This window comes from Haemaphysalis longicornis, unplaced genomic scaffold (genome assembly GCF_048455015.1).
Source record: "Haemaphysalis longicornis isolate Haplotype H1 unplaced genomic scaffold, Haemaphysalis longicornis Haplotype H1 scaffold_9, whole genome shotgun sequence".
Classification (NCBI taxonomy): Eukaryota; Metazoa; Arthropoda; class Arachnida; order Ixodida; family Ixodidae; genus Haemaphysalis; species Haemaphysalis longicornis.
This window is the reverse complement of record NW_027526460.1, coordinates 13,213,992-13,240,374: the sequence shown is the minus strand read 5'-3', so window position 1 is coordinate 13,240,374 and position 26,383 is coordinate 13,213,992. Positions and strand designations below refer to the sequence as shown.

Genomic DNA, 26,383 nt, shown 5'->3' with positions numbered 1-26,383 from the left:
TCGTAAACAAAAAACCCAGGCCGGCTGGGTTCACACCTAAGACGCCGAGCGCATGAGTCAGGCTAACCAGGCATACAGGATAGAGCTCAGTATACGTTTAAAAAATTCCCCCGCATTTCCCCGAGGGGGAGAATGTGAAAGTGCGAATGCACGGTTGTCGGCCCGCTTGCGGCGCTTGCGCTCGGCCCCCGCAGCCCACCGCCTCGCCGCCTTCTCTTCCATCTCTTCCATCGGGTTTGTAGTATCACGTGTACACCACGCAGTTATCAAGCCGCTATAACGCCGCTGAGTCGCCAACGCACGCCGCTGACGACGTAGTTTGAATGCGTTAAAGATATAAGGCGCGTCACTAACACTGATATCAGCGTCGCGTCCGTGGCTTGGTCGGTAGAGCGTCGCGCTGCGGCCGCAAAGTCCTCGGATCGAAACCTGGCGCCAGATGCTGTTTCTTTTTTAAATATAGAGGAGCACTGCGGACGCCGCCGCCGCCGCCGCCGGCGGTGGATGGTTTGGGGTCGCTTATAAAGTGCATTCGCACTTAAAAACCACAAAACAAGCATCGAAACTGCACTATCGACAAAAAGGCGCCTGTGAACAATGGCCGTTGGAGACCACCACCACCATGTGTTACTGGTAAAGACTATGTTTGCAGATTGCGTTTTGAAGGCTAAGGCAGAACTAGTGTCACTGTATAGAGCAGTTCTTGCCCGAGACGCCGAGCGCAGGCGTCAGACTAGGCAGGACCCAGCATTTGCCGCCCGAGAAGCCGAATGCAAGCGAGAAGCCCGCCGAGACGACGGGGAGCATTTCATAACCCTCCCCCATCAGCATTGTAGTGGTTTACAACAGCTTCGCTGGACATCCACTTTTGCAGGGCGGGATGGCGACCTTCTTTTTTTTTTTCTTTAGTGTATTACTTAGACGTGTAGACGCCCTCGCCCCCTCGCGCGCGAAACGCCGTGATCTTTGAGTGGGCGGGGCTCTTGTCGGCGGCTGCAACTTGCGTACCTGCAAGATGCCCATGAGGCTGTAGACGACGAAGAAGACCCTGGGGTTTGCGAAGCGTTGCAGGAACCTCGGGTAGCAGCTGCCCAGGCCGCACATGTAGTCGCGCTCGTGCTCCTCGGCGCCCTTCTCGGCCTGGTCGGCCACCGGCCGCTCGACCGCCCATGGCTGCTTCTGCGTGCTGCCTGTTGGGGCGTGGAAGGGGCCACGAAGACCAAACACAGCCTCGTTTAATTCGAAAGAAATAACTTCCTGTAGCCACTCAGCTCCATATCAGCCACGCAAGACGCTTCTTGCCAGAAAAATTGCAAGAAATGTTAAAGAGAAAGTTTCAAGTTTTGCGCTAAAGGACGTCAGAAGTGACGCAATAAAGGGAACACTAAAAACACAGCTATTAGTGTGTTAACTGCGCGATAGAATTCAAGGGATGCGGTCAAATTGAGCTAGATATTTCATTGCAATCGCACTGCCATCGAGTTCATGTTTCACACCGCGCCTTAATACGTTTTGTCAATTTATAAGAGTTATTCCTATCTCTCTCTCTCTCTCACCCGCCGCGGTGGCTCAGTGGCTAAGGCGTTGCGCTGCTGAGCACGAGGTCGCGGGCTCGATTCCCGGCCGCGGCGGCCGCTTTTCTGATGGAGGCGAAAAGCAAGAACGCCCGTGTGTACGAGATTTCGGCGCACGTTAAAGATCCCCAGGTGGTCAAAATTAATCCGGAGCCCTCCACTACGGCGCGCCTCATCGCCTGCGTCGCGTTGGCGCGTTAAACCCTACAATCAATCAAATCTCTCTCCCCCCCCCTCTCTCTCTCTCTCTCTCTCTCTCTCTCTCTCTCTCTCTCTCTCTCTCTTGATACGCAGGTTAATTGTTTGAAGTTTGCGTTAAAATTGACATCAGTATTATTGGGACGAAGCAGAACCACACTTGTATTTTGTCTTCATTGCCCCTTTAACTTGCCACGTCCTTTTTACCGGCAGCAGGTTGATAAGTGCAGGTTACGATCAACGCCCCTTAGTATCGTCGCTTTTTTTCTAATTCTGTAATGTCGCATCAATACGCTTTTACTAGTCTTTCTATGCCACTCAGTTGAAGAGGAATACAACCTATACCTCGCCACGGTATCTATAGTTTGAGGTTGTTATATGGCAAAAACAATATTTAATGCTGCAGGCAATACTACTTATCAAGGATCTCGGGTCTCGGTTCCGACAGTCTGATGTAGTCTCTATGCTTATGGAACGCGTGAGGTACACAGAATCACACAGAAAAATGTAGCACAAGGCGCCAGCGGGGGATCGCGCGCCAGAAAAAAAATAAATAAATTAAAAAAAAAACGAAATAAAAAAAAGAACAGCAGCGCCAAAAAGATAGCCGCTGCCGCATTTGCAATACGTGCAGCCTTGGGAATGGAATGCATTGACGAGGGTGAGCATATGGTGCTTCTGGCGGTGGCTACTCGGCGGAACGAGCTTCGGAGGGCGCTGTCCAGGGAGCTGATCAAGTAGGGAAGAGCGTGGCCGCAACGTTGAAAGTTTATTGCGACAACATGTACAGGAATAACTATAAAGTTGTCGAGGGCAAGGGTAAAAAAAAATATTCCCCCGCACCTCCCCGAAGGGAATCGTGCAGAACTGCGAATGCATTGGGTGCACCGATGAGTGTGTTGCGAGTAATGGCGTAATTAATGACGAGAATGTGAACGTAATCATTTATTCATCAGCACCTGTTTGTGTTATCGTTGTACCTGACGGCCACAATCACTGCCTTGTGATCGCTAAAGTGCACGGTCAAAGGGTCTTTGAGAAGCATACGCGCGTCACAGTTTCGCGTAAAGACCAGATCAATGCAACTCCCGTGAATGGTAGTGGGGCACGTGTCGAAGCCGGCAGAGAGACAATGCATAGAGTGCCTGGTCTGCATGTACTCGACCAGCCACTCGCCACTCTTCTTGCGCACGTCAACGTTGAAGTCGCCAACCAAGACTATGGGGTCAGAGGGTTTGGAGCGCACGCGCACACTTTCCATAGCCGCGTCCAGCTGCGCGGCAACGGCGTCTCGAGCGAGGTTGGGCGCGAGGTACACGGTCACCACAAAGACTCCGTCTCCGGTGTAGGCAAGGGTGTGCAAGTCCTTGTACGGAGACGTGTCTCGAACGGGAGACGTGGCAACGGCGTGCGATATCAAGTTCCCATACACGTTAGACACGAGACTAACACCGCAGTACTCGCCGTCCTTGCCGCTTCGAGCAAACTAGTACAGCTCGCTTCAAGCGCATGCGTTCGGCATTGAGCGCGGAGAGATAACACCTGCGGGCGCACGCCGACGGAGCACGACAACCCCCGACTAAGAAATGCATTCGCATTTACGACGACGACGACGACGAAGGCAGAACTACGAGGCGCGCGCTCACGTGCGCTCGCGCTGGAGGAATGCAGGCGCACGCCGCTCGATGGACGCAAGACAACCCCCGACTAATAAATGCATTCGCATTTAAAATGGCTGCGGCTTAGCTCAGCTAACCTTGGATAACAAAGCAAAAGCTTGGCTTATAATCTGGTCGAGCCTTGGTTTTGCTTGGCTAACCTTTGATGTAGCTGTATTGCCTACCACGGCTCAAAGCCGTTCGGTCCCGTGCAACGCTCACAGAAGGAGGCCCGGCGAACGCGGCGTTGTTCCTCTTTTCCGGGCGCCGCCGATCAGCTGATCGGCCGCAGCGGCGGCGGCTCGTGCTGAGCAGAAGGACTAAAAATGGGGCTTTGCGCGCAGCGCCGAAAGCGGGCCCGGCGAATCACGCGATGCGCTTCGAGGGGTGTGTAGCCGGGGGTGTGTCTCCGGTCAAAATGTGAAATTGCGCATCCGCCGCGAAACTGCTGGACGAAAGTAGTAAAGCTTTGCTTTAAAAGGCTACACAAGCCTGACAAGGTGAAGTCCCTGCCCCCGTTTTGGCACGACTCTGCGGGAATCGGCACGTCCTATCTGTCCATAAAAAAACATAAATGTACGCAATTATATACATAGAAAATAAGCTTTCAGATTTCAGAAAGAAACAATAATTACAATAAAAACTTCACAAGGAAGCAAAACACATCAGCTCTAAGTTTTCAGAAAACAATAAGTAGAATTCAAGCTCTCACAGTAAGACAAAAAAAAAACAGTTCTCAATTTTCATAAAAAAACAATAATTGCAATACAAGATTTCACAGAGAGAAAAAAAAACGCCTCCAAGTTTTCAGAAGGAAACAAACAATTGCAATACAAGTCTTTTACTGCAGTTCTAAACACTACTTGCCTATTTTCTTTTTGAATGCTTGTTCGGATTTAGCATCTTTCGTCATGGTTAGAATTGCGGGGTGATTGTTTAAAAAGTCGGGATACTGGTAGCTCTATTTCTGGTGACCGTAGTTTGTGAGAGTTTTTTGGTTGTGTGTATATTATCTGCCTAAACTCGTATTCGTGTCTTCCTAATGTGTATTTTTTGGATTTTGAATTTTTTTGTTAAACAGAAAGCTCGACAGCGGATCAACAGAACGTCCAACTAGGCTTTCACCTTCACGTTCTTAGAAAGTTCTAGGCATCCGTGGTAATTTTATATTTTACGTGCGGAGTATGTAGAAGCGAGAATAAAACAAACGCCCGCCTGGCCGCCCGCACTCACGCCCACACGGCCGCCCGCGCACACACTCCTGACTCACTGCGAATTTCCGTAATTTCACTCTTACGTGCGTAAATAAATCTTTATATCTTTAGAAAATTCGCCATGATGTTAGGCCCGTTAAGTTGTGGAATTGGCTTTTGTGCCTAAAGACTATGCTAGAGTTAACTAAAAATGAATTTAGGGCTTTTTCGAGATGACATTTGAAGTGAGACTAAGAGGGTTGAACGCGTTTTCACAAACCTTTTGTATTTCTTTCAGCCCTGTAAAATTACTGAGCTGGTTCTTGCGCGTAAGGTTAATTTATAAAGATGCATGAAAACGAATGTCACTGTTTTGAGAGCTACTCTTAAGAAGTTACCGTAAAAAACACGAAACATATGCTTATCTAAAGATTTATCACACAGAAATGCCGGCAATGTAAAATGAAAATGTTATTGTTTGCATATACAAACTACATAGAGATTATTTTTGTCGCTGAATGGGTAACTGAGTTTGAGATTAAATTCCAGCTGGCACTTCGACACATTGTAAACGCGAAAGTTGACAGCTACTTCGGGCTCAAACCGACGGAAATGGAGACGTGGGCGCTCACAGGGAATAATTAAGTGGGCCATGTCCTACTGATTACAGCAGAAAAAAAAGCGTCAGAAATAAGAAAACAAAATAGAAACAAGCGTCAAAGTGACAAGGTCACGAACAAAACATGTGTTTCTCTATCTCACCATTTTCACCTTTGTACAATACCTGAGCTCTGCAGCTGCGTTCTCTAGTTACAAATTGCTATTTTTGGACTAAAAGACCCCCCTGGGCCGTGTGGATCTGATTTAAAGGTTTTATTGAGCCCAAATACACCTCACTATTTATGCCGTTATAAGCGCTGTTATTATACCGGGTGAACAGCTCTGTTATCAATCAGACAAACGCGAAAAGAAAATTTATTTAAAGGAGTCTGAAACACTAGTTGTCAGTCGACAAATTACCTGATTTACCGCCAGTCGATTCAGCCAACTACCAATCACTATACCTACAGATTTCCATGCCTCCCCCGAGCCTTGTCCTGAAGCTGCATATTGAAACACGCGAAAGAGCTTTCGAGGCTGATACACCGATGCTTATCTTACTTTGTGGATAACGTTAAGGAGGCTTCACCCTTTTCCTCGCCGCTACGACTCACCGTAGTGGGCGCTCTGCTTATGATCGGCAACGAGCGCCTGTGTTGTGACCGTCATCTTGAAAAGTGCTTCTCGACAGCAGCGCAGGATCCGCGTGCGCGAGTCAAGCGCTGCATGCCAGGCGGCCTCCTTGCCGTCGCCTACGCAGCTGTAGAACCCTCTGAAGCAGCTGTGAGCGCGTGTTGCCGACATACGTGCGCACATCGCTCCATCCTTGTTAAAACACAAGTAACAATCGATACGAGGGGGGAACGCAGCAAAAGACGACACTCAAGAACAAGGGGCCACACAGACAGAGCGTCGACTGGAAGCAAGCTTTGTTCGCTGCGGAGGAGCTATTTATATCAACTGTATGAGGGACGAAAATGATCGAAGACCCTTTCTTATTAAGAGGAAGATGGTTAAAACACGAAGGTTTCCCCCATGCAACCTGCGTCTGAGTCCGAAAATCCATTTCGATCGTCTCGGAATCGCGCAATCGGATAGATGTCGGCTTCATAACGCGAGGGACCGCCCAGGTTCGATTCCTTCCACGGGAAGCGTTTTTTTAAATGCAGAGCATTTCTTAGCCTCGCCTCTTCCTGCGTCGGACGGCGTCAACAGCTCCGCGTCCGCAGCAGGTGGGCCGCTCCTCCTTCCCTCCTCTCTCTCAACAGCAGCTTGCGCGCGCATGCGTCGTAGTCAGCCCGTTCGCTCCGTCGCGGTCTCGGCGTAACAGGTGCGTGATAGCAGCGCGGTGGGGCGTGGAAGGGCGCGCGCTGCTTGCGCACGCGCGCTCTCCCCCACGTACTGCTCTCCCTCTACTGCGCGCGCTGCAAAAATAAAGCGGCTAGCGGTCGCTCGTGCTTCAGTCACTGCGTTGCTCCTTCCTTTCTTGGTTGACGCTCGCTCCCACGTTTACTTGTGCCTGCTACTCCAGCATCACGGAAGAAGCGATGGAAGCAACACTGCCTTCAATCAGTACTGAGGCCCCAATGCTCTGCATTTACTCGTGTTCCCCTCGCGGGAAGGCGCGGGAATTTTTTTTTTCTTGTGGCGCTTGTTTTGCTATCGTTTATCATCGACATCGCTTTGTGAAACCCAGTATTTAAAGTTGGCTTTCCTGTAGCGCGTTACGTAGCGAGATTGAACGCCATCAGCGAGGCATTGAAAGCTTCGCTTTTAAAAAATGAAAGAATTTGAAGCGAACACGCTCAAGATGCCTTATTTCCTCTTTCCGCAGTGACCATCAAACAGTTGCCTAATCCAGCACTGCTGATCAGTGATCACCATCACCTTCTTCGGGCTATATTTATGTCGACTTCAGGACGAAGGTTTCTCCCATAGACTTCAAATGGCTCTTATATACTGTGATTTCTTAATCCTCGGTGATATAAACCCACTCTTTGCCCCCTAATTCTCTTATTTCAACCCTCCAACGAGTTATTTGTTTTCGTCTACTTCTAGTACGGCCTCTCGGTAGCTACTACCGGGTGGTACACCTGTTGTCAGTGCGCTGCAGTACTTACCCATCCCAAGCCTGCACTGTTCTCTCCTAATTTGAACTACGGTGTTTGCTTACGCCTTGTCCTGAACTTTTCACAGTGGAGCTTTTCTAGCGCTGGCCTTTACGATAGTCCCTGCTGGTATCGTGTCGCGCTCTCTCTGGAGTACGTTTCTCCACCACGCAAATATCGGTACCCAGTATAGAGAAAGATTGTAAAATATTAAAAAAAAAAATTAGCAGTGGCTAAGCTCGGCTATGCCAGGATATACGTAGCGTGAGCTAAGGTTCAGCTGGTTATTCTTAGCTTTTCTGGTTGTCTAGGGTTCGCTTGATTATCATGCTTACTGCTGCTTCAATGACACACGCACGATGTACGCATTATGTGATAGATGCATATTTATCAAGCGGCCCCGGCGCAGCGTGACCAGTCGCCCCAGAGCTAAGCTGGTTCCACAGGTGCACGCCGGTGTTGCTGCGACACACGAGCCAACGGTTGCACACCCGGCCACCCCTTGCATGATCATCAAGTGGTCCGGGCCGCCACGTGCGGAACGGAGATCGGCGAAGACGATGAGCGCGTGGGGTGTACGTGTGAGAGACGCCTGGCAGCGAGCAACGTTCTGTGCGCTGTGCGACGTCACTGCTCCTCTCGCATGCGCAGCACGGCTCTCCAGGAGCCACGCGAAACTGCTCAACCTCGGCCAGTGTCGCTCACGCTACAAAACTCCTGGAGTCTTCATATTTTGGTGTTAGACGGCTCATATTGCCTTAGAAAAGTGTCTTCTCAACAATGCATCTGTCATTAGAGGTGAAGCCAGCTTTCAAGATATCGGTGTGAGCTTCTTTTACAGTGTTCTAGAAGTTGTAAGCTGGCTTTCTCACATTACCTTTTACGCAGTGAAGCTTGGTTACCTACGGAGGGAGTACGATTACAGAAAACGGCTCTAACTTTTGTGTTAGCAAAAGTGGCCCGAAACAAATTATATGGAAATTATTCGCTAAGATGACTATACCATTACGCCGAGTTTCATTTACTTGTCATTATCAGTTAGTTCACTGTGTAAGTTGTAAACCTTACAGAATTAGTCTACTGTCAATACAGTGTCATCTACGGGGGGAGTATGGTTACAGGAAACGGCTGTAACTTATTCTACCGGAACTAGCCGGAGAGAAATTGTATGACAATTAGCTTTAGCATTACGCAGAAGAAAGAAGCCGAAGCTAAACGGATGCTTCGTGAAGACCACACAGCTTACTTTTTGAAGGACACAAAACTTTGTGACTTCTGTAGATTGGCCGCGAATAGTTCTAAAATGTGTCACTCGGGCGGATCAATTGCCGGGATGCCTCGAAAGGCTAGTTCCGCCCGTTTGCCAAGAACTCACTCACTCACTCACTCACTCACTCACTCACTCACTCACTCACTCACTCACTCACTCACTCACTCACTCACTCACTCACTCACTCACTCACTCACTCACTCACTCACTCACTCACTCACTCACTCACTCACTCACTCACTCACTCACTCACTCACTCACTCACTCACTCACTCACTCACTCACTCACTCACTCACTCACCCACTCATTTTCCCCCTAATTCAAGGCGCTCGTGTTTTGTATCCCCAAGCGTTACTTTTATCATCCTTCTTTCTGACCTAAGTTTTTCTTCAAGGAGTTTAGTAAGGTTTGCTAAGGCAGTAAGCATTGGCTGTACACCATTCTTTTTAGTGACAGAGGTAGCCTACTGTTCAGTACTTGAAATTGCTTGCTGAAAATCCCCCTTCAGCTCGTAATAATTGTACGCAGCATGTATTTGTCGTACTTTGAATCAGCACTGACAATTGTTGAAGATAGTTATATACATCCACCCCTTCAACCATTTCGTTACCTAGGTTAAAGGGGCCATGAAGGCATACAGTGACGCAAATTTTATCGCCAACTTCAAAGCTCTCACTAACGCGTAAGAGTTGAACGTAGCGAAGCTGTACGCAATCTTCCCGACCATAACGAACGTTTAGTTCACGATTGCAGCCGATTTGCTGCTGCTTCGCTGAAGCAACGACCTTTACGCCATCACTGTTGCTATCAGTGTGAGCTTCCTTCACTTTCTGGAAGGGACAATCATTGGACATCACCTTGGAGGGGCGTACGCTATGACGTGTCTTTCTCGTTCCCAGAAACTGTTGCCACGATCACGGCGAACGCTGGAGTTTTTTTTTTTTTTTTTGTCAATCTCGGCCAATCTTCCTAAGTGGGTGTGCTTAGCTTGACAAACGTGCGCAGGGGACGCTGGGCGGTCGCCACGAGGCACGCGCACACGAACACTCAGCATTTTCTTGATTCTGTTAAATGCCGGGGTGTCGCCACGAGGCCCGTGCTCACGCGCGTGCGCGCTCGGCAATTTCTTGGTATTTCTAACTGCGGACACGAAAAATTACGATTTTTAAACAGCTTCGCTGTTAATAATGGAGGTATTAGGGAAAACAGATGCAGCAGTGGCGATTCTCCAGCCACTTTTCGGCAACTTATCTATGACGTCACAGAATGGTGTTTGTGCTACTGGCTGCCGCCTACCTATGCCACCATCAAAAAACATTACAGAGCGAATGTACTTGGACCTCTAAATTAGTTTTATCTAATTACTAGAATACCAACTTGCGGTTAGCACGCTGATAACTAAGTTTTGGTGATGGACCATATTACGTCACTGTAGCGCGAAATTTAAAAAAAAAAACGTTTCAACATTTTTTTCGTTTTCTCAATTAAAAAATGTCTTTCGTGGCTGGGATGGAGTTGAGTGAGCAACCAAAAGCTAGTTTTTTTTTTTCAATTGGACAATGTTGTATTTTGTCTTCATGGCCCTTTTAAAGGCGAGGCTTTCTGCATATCTGTTAAATGTTACTTACGAATTTCTCAGATTTGTTTTTAACCCTACGATGGAGCTTTCCGAGTCCAGTTCCCTGCACTGTTTGCAGGTATTCTCCGAGCTCACTAAATGAGATCATATCGCCCGCAGTTCTCAAGTGGCCGAAATGTTCTTCCTTTACTCGTATTCCTTCTCTCTGCCAAGCTTCCTAAACACCCCTTTACACAGACTGTAAAAAATCTGGAAAGATAGCGTCTCTTTGTCTCATTTTCTAATCGGAATCTGATAACTTTTTTTTGGAAATGATTAAACGTCCTATCTAAGTCTACTCTCTTTCGTGATCTCTCAATGCTTCCATGAGTGCAGCTGTGTCCACTGAATCAAACACCTTTTATAAACTATAAATGCCATGGCAGGAGGTTTATGTACTCAGCGGATTTTTCTATGACCTCATTGATGGCTGTGAGAAAAAAGACGCGTACACAAAGTATACAGATGCACAACAGTGACAACACACACGCTGGGGTACGTTTTATGTTCTGGCATCTCCCTCCTTTGTGCACGCGTCTTCGGAGGCTAGGTTTCGTCATTTTTATTTCACAAGTACCAACAAGCCCAACGCCAAGCTCTTCTATGATTTATGGCATGGATAGGATCCTCTATAGATCCAGCCTGTTATCTCGGCTACGCGACGGAGTGGTCTAATCCTTAAGCTCTTCGGCATCCCGCTGGTGAATTAAAATTATGTAGGCGTTTTTCTAGGACAATGGAGCCTTTACCGTCCTGAGACAGCTTAGAATAATTTGGTAGCTTTTCTAGTACAATGTCTCTTCCGTGCTGTAGGTGACCCACACTTATTCCGTCGTCTCACGCAGCTTTCCGTTGTCTGACAAACTGCTGCACCGACCTCAGGCGGCTCTGCAATGTAGCTTGATGACGCCTCGTTATTGTCAACCTTTCTTTAATCGTTCTTAACGAATATCTTGTTGGGGCGCAATATTTGTAAGTGGTCTATGCCTGTAATACGTTAATTGCTGCCCCGCGGACTTGAGTTCCGTTGTAGCAAGGGTGAGAGGGGAGCGGCACTGCTAAGCAGAACCGCTGAGTCGCGAAAAACGCACGTCGGCCGGGAATTCCAAGGACATTTACAACTCACTGTAAACATTGATAATAGAACGTCTATTCAGTGCCCCCAGCTTAGTTCACCCATATCAGCGGCTGCGTTAAGTGGAGCTTTGTATGGCTAGGCGAAATGAAAATCCGGTGGTCCCGTGTACGCCCCAAACTCCTCCGGCGCAACCCCATGCGCATGCGCGAGAAAACCAGGTTGGAGAGGAGTTAGAAGTAATGTAGAGAGGGATGACGTAGCTGCGCTCTCTCATCTACCGACATAGGTAAGTGGGAACGGCGCCTCCGAGCGAGCGAAATAGAGTCATCCTCACTGCAGAGCGCGAACAGCAAGCAAACACATCTCAAGCGACAACGGCGCATGGGCTCATTTTTAAAACAAAGCCTTACTACTTTCGCCCAGCGGTTTCACCGCGGATGCGCAAATTCACCTTTTGACCTCAAACACACCACCTGCGACACGCCCCTCGAAGCGCATCGCATAATTCGCGGCGCCGCTTTCGGCGCTGGCACAAGGCCCCGTTTTCAGTCGTTCTGCACAACTCATCAGCTGAGCGTCGCGCGGTTCCTCAGCTGATCAGCAGCCGACCAACCCCGCCGCTTCCCGCGCATGCGCCGCTGGGTCGTCTCGGGCTACGTGACTCATGTTGCTTCCGGCGAAGAGGAACACCGTGTTCGCCGCGAATTGAATCGAGGCGGGCCTCCTTCTGTGAGCGTTGCACGGGACCAAACGGCGTTGAGCCGTGGTCGGCAACACAGCTACATGAAAGGTTAAACACGCGAAAGCAAGGCTCAACCAGACTACGCCAAGCTTTTGCTTTGCATATCCAAGGTTGGCTGAGCTAAGCCGCAGCCATTTTTTATAGGACATAGCCCTGCGGCCTTATCTCTAGTCTGGTGGCATGACTTCTCCACTCCCTCCCTCTCTTCCTCCCTTGTACCTTCCCCTCCTCGCATGCAGCGGCCACTGCGTCAACTTACCATTTTGGTTCATCTTGTCACGCAGCTGGTTCGAACAGGACTGCTTTCCGTAGTTGGGATGCGAGTGTTGTTAGAGCGCACAGCACAAGACCCGTCTGGACAAGGAATCCGCCGAAGTCGAGGCTAGCCGCAGACGAGTGGCGGAAGTGAGGCCCGCGTGCGTCCGTCAATTTTCCGTTCCATGGCTGCGCACACACAGCTGCTGCGGCCTCGTGTCCTTCATTGCGTCACAGCGGCGGAGTCTCATCTCGTGCGGATCGACCTCCGTGGTTGCTGCGCCAACAGATAGAACATCACACAAAAAGGGGCTGAGGATGGAAACTCGGTGTCAAACCACTCCCCGCCACCCCTCCCTCTCCCCACAATTTGCGATGCCTTCTGCAGAACCCTTCTGGATCAGTGGTGTTCTTACACTGCTGGCAAGCCTTCGGGGGCCCTTTGTTCAGCAACGCCGGCTTTTATGCTCGCTGGGCGTTGTTTTTCTTCTTTTCCTTTATTCGTTCTCGCATGGCCTTCAGAATTCAATCGGTTCAGCTGCGCACTCAATCGCTTGCGTAAAGGAAGGTCTTCAGGGTAAATGCAAGCAAGGACAGTAGCACGCATTCAACGCAAAAAACAACCCCCGGCGTGCCATCTTGGACGCTTTTATTGTGCGCAGACGGCGTTGTTCTATACCAGACCACGACGCCGCATTGTATTGCGGAGCTTGTATACGTAAACTTACACGCTCGAATAAAGGAGCGTTCGGTACGCTACTCTATAAGACGAAATAGGTTGATGATGAAGTTGAGGTTTAATGGCGCGGCTCATAGTTCGTGTTCGTAGGCCCTCGTAACTGTGTGTGTGCGCGTGCGTGTGTGCATGTGTATGCGTATACCGTAAAATCCCGAGAGACGCCCCACCCCTGAAAGATAACCCACCCCTGACAACAGCATCATCCCAGCCGGGGATGACGCCCGGGGAAACGAGGTTAGCTAGCGTGGGTAGGGTGAGATAACAGGTCACAGGTCACAGGAACCTGAAAAGGTGCGGTATATCCACAGCCCTCGATGGATAAGAAGACTCAGAGCTTCATGAGCGGATCGTTTCGGCGATCCCTCCTTCTGCTGTCTGCCAACCGCGTCGAACTCCGTGCGTGAGGAGGTGGTCGACTTTTTGTTTGACAGTGAGAGCGACTTTTCGTTCGACGGTTTTGAAGACGAATGAATACAGTGCTAATAAATGCGTGTTCGTTCTTTGGCGCTTGATACATTTCTCAACTTTTTTTACTGCACACCGAAAGTTAGCCCACGTCATATTTTCACTCGATTTGCTCTCGATCTTAGGAGGGCTATCTCTCGGGATTTTACGGTATGCACGTTCAGCCGTGAGCAAAAGTTTACGGACCACGAAAATGGCAATTTTTGGTTATTTCTCCTCCGGTAGCAGCCCACAAACTTTGGCATGCATGTGGTATGTGGCATAATTACTAAAGTATTGCAGAAATACCGCAAATAATACCATGGCCTGCCGTGCGGCAGAGAAATAACCCCAAATTGCTGCTTTCGGGGTCCGTAGACTTTTGCTCTTGGGGGTATGTATGCACGTATGTAATAATCTCAACGTTGCTTGGAATGTAGCCCCTAATATTAGCAATCGCGCAGGGTTTATAGCTTTTCAAAATGCTATTTTCTGTAGCGCAGGTGTCCTTTAGGATACCTATTCGATTTAGTTTTTACATGCAAAACACTCTTGTACTGCCCACAAAGCGATCCCTGGATTCTGGGAGTTCTAACCCCTAAAAAACAGAGATAAGCTCAGCAGTGTCACAAAGCGTGCCTCTCAACTGACAGATCGAATTGGTATTTTTTATAGAAAGGTTACCCATTAAAGGGACCCTGCAACACTCTTTGAGCAGTGCAAGTAAACCTGCGCGACGTTTAGATTACACTGCCAGGAATACCTGAGCCAAATATTACACGTGCACGTGAAGCGGTGAACGCGCAAATCGATGTGAAAGACGCGGAAAAACCAAACGCTCTCTCTTCAGTTGTCCTCATTATGCAACCCCTGCCATGGCCTAAGGGACGTCACATAGGCCATGGCTGCCCGATCGGCTGTCACTGGCCCGGCTAGATTCTCCCATTTCCGTCGTCGTCATCGCTGTGTACGAACCTCTTCTACGCCTGAACCTGTAGGCACAGTTTTGCCGTTTCTTTTGTGTTTTGAGTGCGCGCGAAGTTTGAGTGATGAGCTCAATACTTCCCTTTCAACGGGACCGCTCGACTAAAACTGTTTATTGCTTCAAAAACGCCCTACTAGCCCGAGCGCGCACTTGCGAGCAGGTACCCATGCCTGCTTTTTTGTGGCACCGGAAATAGGCCCCTCCGCGTTGCGGAGAAAGGGAGAAAACTACCCGGCATGTGATATATCGAAGGCCGCCCCCCTCTCCGGGAGAGAGCGCGCAGCTTTCGTCGTGTTGCCGCGGTCGAGTTGAGAGGGAACGATTATGCGCGATTTCTCATCGCGCGTAGCTTCGTTAATTGTGAACGGATTTTCATAATTCTTGCGGGAGGAGATTTCTGTGACAATAATAGACTTTATCCCGAAATACATTACTAGTAGTCGATGGCAAGTGTTGCAGGGTCCCTTTAAATGCGCACGTAAATTTCGTGGCATTTCTTCTCTTAAAAATTGTGCGAGCACTTTCATAACGAGTGAAGCAGCATGGTTTTTGATTGTGTAGTTGATTAGGAGATGGTAACGGTTCCAGTGACAGCTACACCACTTCGTTCCGTGTCTGTTCGCCCGCAGCATGCACTAGGTTCATCGCCATGACTTCACTGAAATACCTGTAACTTTATAGCGGCAATATGACTTCGAGCCAGGATATCACTCATGACGCATCTTTCTGGGTGACGTCCCGTTTGTCACTAAAGATTTATCAGCACGGTCGAACATAAAATATTTTTTTGGATATTGTCTTTGACGTGGTTCCTTGCCTGCGCTACGCCATGATTTCGGCTGACGGCAAAATCACGTTGGATGCACGGACAGGGACCTCTTATGTATTAGTTGAAACAGACAACATTATTGTGAGGCTACTTTATCTGGGCCCTGCAAGCATTACATGGTTTTTCTGCAGGAAGAGACTTTCGTGGGCGTCATCAAGCCCAAATCGCCCCTCGCCCTACATCACGTTCTTTTAGGAGGTACAGCCACTGCTGTAACGTACGACGTCGGCGCAGTTGATGCACTGAAATTAGTTTAAAACTATAAATTAAAAGGCGAGTTTTAGCGGTAAGTGCTCTTAAGGCGACTGAAGTCGTTTGGCTGAAGTTGCTTGCTGAAGCGACGTGCACCTGTCGCGTAGACAGAGTAAAATTCAAGCAACCGTTGCTAGGTGCTTGAATACTGTACTCTGTTTAATTTGCTAGACTTGGCGAAATGTTTATCCAAATGATCCTGAGACAGCTTCGCCGCAAACACAAGGGGGAAAAAAATTCCCTCGCACTTCCCCGAGGGGGAGAGTGTGTAAGTGCGAATGCCCTCCCGCTCTCCCGCCCAAAGTGGAGAGGAGGCGCCCAACACCCGCAGTCACTGAGCGGAGAGAGGAGGAGGAGAGTAGCGCCCACCGTTACGGCGAGGGCTACACGAGCGCCCTCACGCGTCGGAATGCGGAGCGCCCGCTACGCGAGCGAGAGCTCTCCCGCCCGAAGTGGAGAGGAGGCGCCCAACACCCGCAGTCACTGAGCGGAGAGAGGAGGAGGAGAGTAGCGCGCGCCCATCTCCCCCCGTTGCTATAGGGAAGACGAGGAGCGCGCGCACCCGCAGCTGTTGCTATGCGGACGACGGCGGCGGACGATTCAGGCTCGCTTAAGAAGTGCATTCGCACTTAAAAAGTCAATGCCTACATTGTTCTTGGCGTATTTACACGGACCTAATGACTGGAAGTTGCTCATTTCGGGTCTTCACCACTATGTTTGTTTTGCTCCCATGTGGACCCATCTAAAGTAAATTCTGCTCTCGTATTTCCTAACAAGAAAGCTCCCGACTTCACAATTTGCACGGGTTCGAATGACATTCGCTGATAATTGTCGATATTTTGTCTTTGGATTGTCTGTGGTCGGCGTGAGTGAACAAATACGTTCGGACTGTATGAAATCCTATCTATACAGACTTATCACACATTCGAACTCTATTCGCAATACAATGCTCTCTAAGTTTATTCAATGCCACCTGCAGAATGCTGGCTCACCAGCCTGGTGGCATACACGCTTCAAAAACGAAATAACTGTTCACAAAAAAAAAAGTTGTAAACTCTGTCGCCGCCGCATTTTTGGCCCCAATAATTTTCTTTCCGTTGTACCTCTTGTGAGGGGGTCAAGGCTATACGCCCACTTATTTCCCATGATGCCCATCGCGAGATCGTCGCATGTCGCTTTAATTATCTTTTTAAGGAGAGGGACCGATGGCGTCCTGTCAAAAGCAAATTCACGTCCCCATAGACCGGTTGTTCGACCGAAACGCTCTGATAAGATGTACGGACAAATATTAGCGACGCGTGCTTGAAACCGGGCATCCATTGTGTCAAAACGGTTACTTGAAAATCGCGAAAAAGGAAGGGCTCTCGATAAGACAATACACGCCTCGATCACGAAGGAGGAGTACAATGATATACCTTTATCTCAAACCGCGTATCGGTATGCATATAGATTGTTCGTATATATGACGTGTTTACTTGGTGCACGAAAAATCGTCTTAGCGGTTCGTTCTTCGTTTGCGATTTGGTTCTTTGAAGGCTTGCTGATTGATTGGGCGCACTTTTAGCCTTCGCGCTCCTCTCAACTTTCTTCAGGAAGGGGTGGTAAATTTTCATCGGCGCGCGACATTTCGTATTCAGACAAGCCCGACACGCACCCATCGCCGTCTACTGGTTTGCTTGAAATACTCGTTCTATTCCTTCGAACAACCGCTAAGACAGCTCCGCTGTTCTGCTGCAGTAGCGTTTTATACAGCCCCCGAGTTTTTGGCCCCAACAGCCTGGGTTCGAGCCTCAGCAGTGCTAAATTTTTATTCAGAAGTGTGCGTTTGATTCTTTTCGACTGTAAAATGTTCCCTTAGCTTAATTCTATGAACTATTTTTGCAAACGAAGGGGCTTTGTAATCCTTTAGGTCGGTCTATAACCCAGCCGCGGTGGAGGTGGCTAAGGCGCTGTGCTACTGAGCACGAGGACGCGGGTTCGATTCCCGGCCGCGGCGGCCGCTTTTCTGACGGAGGCAAAAAGCAAAAACGTCTGTGTGTTCGAGATTTCGCCGCACGTTAAAGATCCCCAGGTATTCAAAATTAATCCGTAGCTCTCCACTACGGCGCGCCTCATCGCCTGCGTTGCGTCGGCGCGTTAAAGCCTACAATCAGTCATTCGGTCTACAGGGGCGAGCGCGGCATAACACGTTTAATTAACGTTCTGCATGACACCGGAAGTCCCGGGCTTGCACCTATCTCGGAGCGGAATATCGTCATCAGCGCTGCTAGACATGCTGCGACCTTTCTTAGCGCGGCGCGCAGCGATACGCGGAATAGCCGCGACTATGCCCGCCTCTCTCGGCTGCCCTGCAGCGCGGCCGCCATGATCAAGTAGTGGCCGGCCGGCCTTGGTGCGCGCCCGCAACCTTGATTTCGCGCGCAGCTCTTTTTTGTTTTGCGTCCGGTGAAAGCGGCGGCAAGTCGGCGACGAGATAAATAACCGGCATAGCAGCAAACATTCACACAGCCTTCCGGAAGGGGAACCGAGGCTGCCGAGGTCCTTCGCTGGAAATGCGCTCGCTCACTGAGAGAACGCTGGTGCCAAAACTCGCGAACCGGACCAAGAGCTTCTGCTGGTCATAGGGCAGCCGCTTGGGTTGGCAGCCAGGAGTAACGAAGGGGTAAACCGTGGATCATCCATCAGAGCCTATTCCTTCGAGGTGGATACCAATCTACCGCCGAAAGCTGTGTGAAGGCGCCCACGTCAATTCCGTAGACAGTGTAAGGTAGCGGTGTTGCCTCAAAATTGGGAGCACTCATTACACCTTTCCAATCATATCTATTTATTTATTTATTTATTTATTTATTTAATGACCCTCAAGGCCCGAGGTCATTACAGAGGAGAGTGGGTACACACATGTGCTGCATACAAAGCAAAATACAACAGAAAAATCGCAATCAAGTAACATCGCTTGATACAGGGCAGAACTAAAGGCTACATACAAATAAAATTAGTGACAGCAACTTTAAATAAAACAGCATCTTGTATACCAAAAAAATGTCATAAGGAAGACGATTCCGAAATACAGAAGTATTTGGCACAAATGAGTCCTGAAAACACTTGGTGTGCGCTGACGGATTTCCTACTTTGTGGCGATGATCAATGCGAGTGGAAACGTAAGTTGGTGGGGACAGTAATCTATTTCTCAGCAACGCATTGTTGTGGTAAATTTTATGAAATTGACACAGCCGAAACACTTTCCTGCGAAGAGACAATAAGGGTAATGATAGTGTTGTTTTCATTGATGAGACGCTCGAGGTGCGATGGTAATTAGGAACGATGAAGCGCGCTGCCCGATTCTGCACTCGTTCTAATTCGTAGATATGTCTGATAAGCGTGCGTCGAAACTATATTCTTACTAAATCATGATCTATTCCTACGTTTTGTTTTGTTTTATTTAAGCAAGAAATAAAATAAGTGAAGGGGTAGTCATTTAAAGCATAAACTGGAACCTGCAGGCTGAACCGCGATTCGGCAATCAGCTGACAACAGAACTTATTCAAGTTTGAACAGGAAATGTCTCGGCCAGTGAGAGTAATAACAAACGAGGGTAACTTTAAAGGACGCGGGTTACATTTATATGTCGGTTTAAAAAGTGCACGTCGACCAGTTCACCTTTGCGAGTACTGAGCATGGGCATGGGTTGTCATAGACATTGACTGATCTTGACCATATGAGTGCAAGCGGAAATTGCTGCCGAACGAGAACACCTTCGCCGTTGCTCGAAAAATAAATTCGTACCCCCAAAATGCCAGGTTACAAGGTGCTACGCGTATAAAAAATAAAACCTGCATGCTCGCAGCGTAGGTTCGAACGAATAAAAAATAACACACTGCGTCTTGAAATAGATTACGTGTTCCCCGAGATATGCCTCGGAACCTTTTCTGTGAGTCAAGAACAAATGTCGTCACCCTGCTCGCATAATTATACTTAGAATGCGCACCCGCATTTTGTTTATTCATTGATTGCTTTCACTGTTCCTGGTGAACCCTCTTACACATTCGCTTTTTGTGAAAACAGGCGAGTAGGCGTTGCACCTAGTTCACCGTGAGCATTCCTTCGGCGTGCAAAGCACGAGCTATTATAACTTCGTCCCTGGACGACACCGCTTCGAGCGAAGCAATGCCGCGCTGCGTCCTTGCATAACGTTCGCATCACTGAACGGTGCTCAGGCATGTGCGCTGCGCTATGGCGTTGCAAGCACGCCCAGATAATCCGAGCCGCTTTTACCCCCTTCTCCTTCGCAGGCCTGCATAAATTGAAAATGGCGGCGCGGATATCGCGAATATGCCAAGCGTTAACAGAGGTGATTTATGGGGCAGAGACTTGGCGCCTTATTACGCGCCTTGAAGGGAAACTTAGGTCAGCCCAACGAGCGAGTGAAAGAAGGAGGGTAGGAGTAACGCTTAGGGGTGGGAGACGAGCTTTGCATATCAGAAAACAAAGTGCAGTAGTGGACGACATCGTAGCCCAAATTAAGAGAAAGAAGTGATATTGGTTTGGGCGTGCACTGAGAATTGGTTGATTGATTGTAGGGTTTAACGCGCGGACGCAGCGCATGTGATGAAACGTGCTGTAGTGGAGGGCTCCGGATTAATTTCGACCACTTGGGGATCTTCAAACGTGCCCCGAAATCTCGCCCACGCGGGTGTTTTTGCTTTTCGCCTCCATCAGAAAAGCGGTCGCGGCTGAGAATTGACAACCGGTGGACCATCGGGGTAGCAGTGTGGCTACCGAGAGATGCTACCGTAGAGGTAGAGGAAGGCAGTTAACTCGATGGGGGGTGGGTTAAGAAAATTTGGAAGCAAAGCCAGGATTAGGACATCGCGAGAGTTGGTCGGTTCGAGGAACAAAATGGAGACCTTCCTCTTGCAGTGATGATAATGACGGCACGACGACGGTGATTATGGTGATGATGATGGTGATAGAGGCGCGAGACCTATTATTATTGCTCGTTTTATATTCCGTCTTCGCTGAATGAAATTCTGCGTACGCCACTGGTCCTCGGGTCTTGTGTTCAAAAGGTCTCGCGTCAGAAAGAAGTCGGAGTTAAAAAGGACCGCTTTCAGAGAACGCTGCTTGAAGACACCTGGCCCGCTACGACCGGCAGACTAGGAACTTTGGGCCAGTCCACTTAGAGCTCCACCTCAGAGGAATTATCTGCTCGATACTCTGCTGATCTTCGCCTGCAGAGAAGCAGGCTTTGAGGGACTGCTCTTGGTTGGGCTTTCTTTCCCACCCTGTTCTCCCACATTTCCCATTACCGGCTCTTGACCGAGGCCTCGATCGGGTCATATCAAGGAGGCTTCTCTTTTTCCGATAAACGTGTGTTCATGCATTCATTCATTTTTTATTATTGAAAGTACCCTTAAGGGCCCCCGAATAGGGTAATACACAAGGGGAGGGGGGACAACTTAACACAAAACAAAAGTAAGAAATATACTGATACACACGGTAAAAGTGGTACAAAATATTCTCAGCGGATGTACATATGCAGGGAAAGCACATCAACGAAATTAACCTTATATAAACAAAAACAATCCAACATTGAGGAGGAAGAGAGTCTAGGTGACACTTAATGGAACAGACAATTCTTTTCATAAGCCTATATACTCGCCCGATGTGCATGGTTACGTCAGAAGCAAAAGTAGAGGGTTTAGTCGACAGGCTCGTTAGCCGTATTCAGAACATGTGTATTCTGTACAAAATTTTGCTTGAACAACAAAAAACGAGCTTACCGATAACCATGAATAACATTATCTCTCCCGATCTTTACGAATAAACTCAATCTCGAGACTTTCACTGCGTAGATTCCGTTGGTCAGTCACAAATTGAGATTCGGGGAACTGCCCTCAGCCTGTATTCACCGCGGCGAGCAGGATATGATTTTCGCGGCCTTGTTTGAAAACGTCCTTCAGAACCTTTTGCGTCAGTCTTGGTTACGTCACCGGTGGCGAGCTTGTTCTTTCTGGTTAGAAGCGTTCCTAAGTGCATGAATAAACGCACGAAGATGTATAGCTAGAAAGTGGTTGGGATACCGTAGAACACATCGAACGAAACGCTTCGAGAACAACGCAGTTTAGGTAATGACGCTCTGACAGGTGGTCACTTGAACGAAGATCGCGCCAGTGATTTTGCGCAAGGCACTTGTCGGCATAATAGCACCCCGCCGGCTCGAGGGCGACGAAGGTCTGCTCGAGGCGCTATCTGAGTCATCTCGCCTTTCGTTATTCTGATCGATGGAGGCGGAACTTTTTCCGGCAGCGATTTTGATAAGTAATGGTAGACGCACATTTGCAGATTATTATCGACAGAGCCCAGCTGTTTTGGAAACTGCGGAGAAGCCACAGAAGAAGTGTCTCACCACACCGCTTAGTAATTTCTACGCGTTTGAGGAAATCTTATGCGCAAAAAAAAATTGTGCTGTCCTGTTCTGCGCTCATGAATTTCTACTAAGGACGACAGGAGGGCGACAGCTGGCCATTTGCTGTAGCTTTCGAAAAAGAAAGGCAATTGTTGTTGTGCACATTATGCATGAGTTCAGCGACAGCTGCAGACCAACACTAGGTGTGTTAAATGTTGATAGTTAAAGGCCTCTTGTGCCGGTTTCTGCCGGTCTTCCGCAACACCTGCTGGTTCAGTGTGTGCGGGGGAGAAAGGGTTGTGACGTCAGCGGAAATGTAGCCACTTTCTGAGTTGTCTTTTCACGCCTTCCGGGAAAAGACAGCTCCGGCCTATTATCGATTTCCAGTCCTGGACAAAAATTGTATATGTTCTTCCTCGTAATCTTGTTCACCACACAAAATAGCACAATATGTAATTTTTGTGTGTGTTTCTGCGACCGAATGTTGAAGTTGGGCGCCCATCCAGCTGCAATGCATTGCATGCGAGGCTATTTGTACTAGCCGCCATGTTGTTTCCTGTCGCTCCACGTTGTTACGTCACAGCATGCACCGCATGTTAGACTGTGCCAGCTGAACGCTAACGGCTGTTCGTTTAGTGTTGTTCTGTCAAAATGGTCTGAAACGTCGTTTACATGGATGTGAGAGTATGGCATCGCATTTGCTAGCGCACCTGGCTAACACGATGCAAAGCGTTAACATGTAGTGCATCAACTGCTGCTCCCTGGCAGCTAAACACCTGCGTGCTCCCCTCCGAGGCAGTTTCCGCGTGCCTCCCGCACGGTGCGTCTACCGTGACGAATCATTAATACGATGCAGCGGCCGTCCCAAGCTAACCCCGTCAGAGCATTAGCGGGATGCTCTTTCCCAACGCACTGGTATACTCTACATGAATGCGATGCGCTACTGTCGCATTCATGTGAACGCGCTGTGCGATCACTCTTGCGTTGGTCGCTGTGTGATGAGTGGGAGGTGCTGTTCTGCTGTGGGCTGCGTGAACTTTTCTTCAGATGTGATGGGTGCATGCAGTCATGTGTTTCCGGCAGACGGCAAGCGTCGGTCCAGATGTACGAACGCCCTCTGGCGCGGTTCTGAACAAGGTGAGCTTGGTTTGTTCAGAACGGTACCGTAATATGAATCAAACCACATGTGTGGTCGGGCACTATTTCGTAGAATAACTTATGAGCCTCGACCAACAGCTTCCCTCTTAAAACGACTTTATAACCTTGTGCGAGTCTTGTCTGGTTCAAAACCTGGTCATTGTTCGCACCACCTTTTCACTTCGACAACAGCGTGTGACCAGTGCACAGAAGTCTTATAACAGCGTGCAAACCCCATCTTACTGTTTGTTTGTTTTTTTGTTGTTGTTGTTGTTGTTCACTCGCATTTAGCGCCTGCGTTGGGTATGGGGCATGCCTAACACGCGCAGAATGAAAATTGAAAGCCTTTTTTCACCTGGAGTTGCCAGCTTACAGACCCTCATGCAGCGATACGAGCAATTAGCCGACCATGTAAACCATCTACTTGGAAAGTGAGTCAGCAAAATAAATACTTTAAAGCAATCCCGTAAAAGCTTAACCAATCTCTCTATGGCGTAGCTGTCAACCTCATGCCCACAAGCCCAATATAAGGAATGTACAAAACTGCTGTTTTCTTCGAGTCCATCCAAAGACACCCACATCACGAACGGGTGGCTTAATTTCGGTTCACTTTCTGGTTAAAAAAAAAAAATCTTCCACAGCGGGAATGTCCCGCCAACATATTCTCCCGTTACATCTAACCGGCTAGTACTCTCCGCATTGGCAGCTGTTAACGGTAGCGGGGCGATAATGATCATGTTTAGTGTTATAAACCTGCCGCAGATTAAATGAATGGACCGCTTACATATATCACCGTCGGAAGTGTGTGTAAGGCGCGCGGTGCTTGCTCGCGGCGTAGGATCGTGCGCGAACGCAGATTTCTCGGGGCAAAAATAGTGCCTCAAATTCCCCGGTCGCCATCTGAGAGCTTCGATGAGCCGTCCAGGGGCTTTAGTCATGAAGCCGCATAGTTTAGCATGCGCAAACAACGCAAACGATAATAACTTGCTGGCTTAGGTTACCGGCGGTGATAGACTTGCTGCGTGAACTGTAAGCATATGCGCGAGCTGCTAGTATATCAACTTGCGTGCGTACATGCCTGGCTATGAAATAAATACCGCCTAAGCCTGGAAGGAGGTTACTTTTTACTGAAACGTGCCTTTTTACGGATGTCAAGCAATGTTTACAACAGGAACTCAAGCTCAAGCCGGTCTTAATACAGCGGCGCTGCAGCCTTTACGGGCACTGTATCGACAACACCACCAATATGATCCAACGTGTTGTTGATGTTTACGTTCCCCACATAAGGACTACTTAGTTGGCAGATTTTTCATTTTTTCTTAATCTACGATTCCTTTTAATCAGTCCCAGAAACTTTTGCAGTTACGTGTTTTCTTCAAGTTCTTCAGCTGTAATACAAGCAGTTTTCAATTTTATGTAGGTTGAACAGTACTGTGAGAGGTCCACTGAAAATTTGACAGTGTTTAACGATTTTTGGGGAAAGAAAGGTGCGCTATGGGAAAAAGGAATATTATATTGACGCTTTTCACTCTCGGTTTACTATGCGAGTAAAAAGTGCAGACTGAGCGCGCTATAATTCTTTGCCATGTTGTTTCCTCTTTGGTGCAGTAAAAATGACACATGCCTGCTCGCCTATAGCTTGCTGGCGTACTATAGGTTGTAGTAGATAGAAATATTGATTACTTTAAAAACAACTTAACTCTCGCAGGGATCTAACTACTGCGGAATTCGCTAATCTCCTTCAATTCGCGACAAATGTCAGAAAAATATCGCCACCTCTGAAACAAAATATTGGTTGGCTCTTCTTTGTTGAGAATCTGTAAATGAATAAAACGGGATTGTCAAACCCAGATTATCATCCAGACAACTTGGAAGTGCGAAAATGCCAGACGTAGAAAATCACACTTTTGGAGGTGACATAGATATCGCGTCTTTACAATTAAGACCGCGCGCGTGTTCAATCAAGCCCACCCGTCTTCACCGAGAACGGTTCCCCTTCATTCATATATCGAACTCGCAGTGATCCATAGATGATACGTTGTCTTATAGCCAACACCGGCTTTTAAGAAAGCACGTGCCAAAATACTGCGAACGTTTACCCAGCAACACGACGGAGCTTAATTTGACGTTTTAATTTTTCGCGCAATCTACCTTGCGACATTTGCACAACGTGAAGTATTTTGAAATTTCAGTTTCGGCTCGATTTCTCGAAACACTGGGTGGGTAAATAAAAATTTGTTTCATTAACTCCAGAAGTGCAGACTATTAAAGTAAAAGATAATTATATTTACAAATACAATTTCTTTATGTCGTATAAGAGAACTTATTTTTAGAATTGCTTTATAACGAGCATCTATCGAAAGACGGGCGTAGCTATGCGTACACCGTCAAGCGCTATAGTACATCTTTGACCACCGGCGGAAAGAGCGTTTTCAAGGCTTTCGCGGAACCGGCTAACCAGCCTGGCTAGGCGGCCGCCAGCGCCAAGAGGATGTAATCGGATCAGGGGTGCAATAAGGACTCTTTTCTCTTTCTCTTTTATTGTTCCTTTTTTTTTTTTTGCTTTTTGCGGATGGAGCGTTTTGACCGCTTCGTGATTGCTGATAGGAAACCGCGAACCAGTTTTTATATGAAAATAAATTCTTGTTTGTCTTTCTATCCAGTAGATCCCATGGCTGGAGGGTCGTGAACAAGGCGGCGGTTTGTGTGCGCTTGCCAGATTACGCAATGCTAAGTTGTAGCGGCAACACGAAAAAAATAAAGAAGGAAATGAGGGAGGGAAGAAAAAGAAGGAAGGAAGGGAGGAAAGAAAGAGAGAAAGACGGAAGGAAGGAAGGTATGAAAGAAAGAAAGGAAGAAAGAAAGATGGAAGGAACGAAGGAAGGAAGGAAGAAAAGAAAGACGAATGAGAAATTAAGTTGATAAATTAATAAAGACATGGGGCAAAGAAACCAAAAGGAGAAAGAAAGAAAGAAAGAAAGAAAGAAAGGAAGGAAGGAAGGAAGGAAGGAAGGTTATCATTTCTGGCGCCCAGTGTTTTCCCATATTTGATTCTACCTTCAAAGACAATTTTTTTTACTTGACAGCGTAATCACTTAAAAATACTCTTAGATTTAGAACTGCTGCAAGTATCTGGAAAGGCTCAAAGAGAGATGTGCTATTCGATTCATGTATGGATTGTAAGAATATCTCGTGAGTTGTTTGGCGATACGGCGGGAATTTGATCTGGACTAGGTCAGTGAGGTGTCCCTGGGATGGGACGAGGACGACGGAGCTGGCCTGCACCGCTTGATTAT

At 48.2% G+C, this 26,383-nt stretch overlaps 1 protein-coding gene across 2 annotated transcripts in view; it reads right to left on the bottom strand.

Moving 5' to 3' along the window:
* LOC144152118 (solute carrier organic anion transporter family member 74D-like) overlaps positions 1-26,383 on the bottom strand; it is a 56,856-nt gene that overhangs the window by 15,744 nt on the left and 14,729 nt on the right. The window contains exons 2-3 of one of the 2 annotated variants that reach the window (XM_077683330.1): positions 12,300-12,572; positions 1,009-1,190 (exon numbers count right to left, since the gene is read on the bottom strand). In XM_077683330.1, the coding sequence (XP_077539456.1) occupies positions 1,009-1,190; positions 12,300-12,312 (195 nt within the window). In that variant the 5' untranslated portion in view covers positions 12,313-12,572. Of the gene's footprint in view, positions 1-1,008; positions 1,191-5,837; positions 6,001-12,299; positions 12,573-26,383 lie in introns of those variants that run through there. The other variant, XM_077683329.1, reaches the window with a different exon arrangement.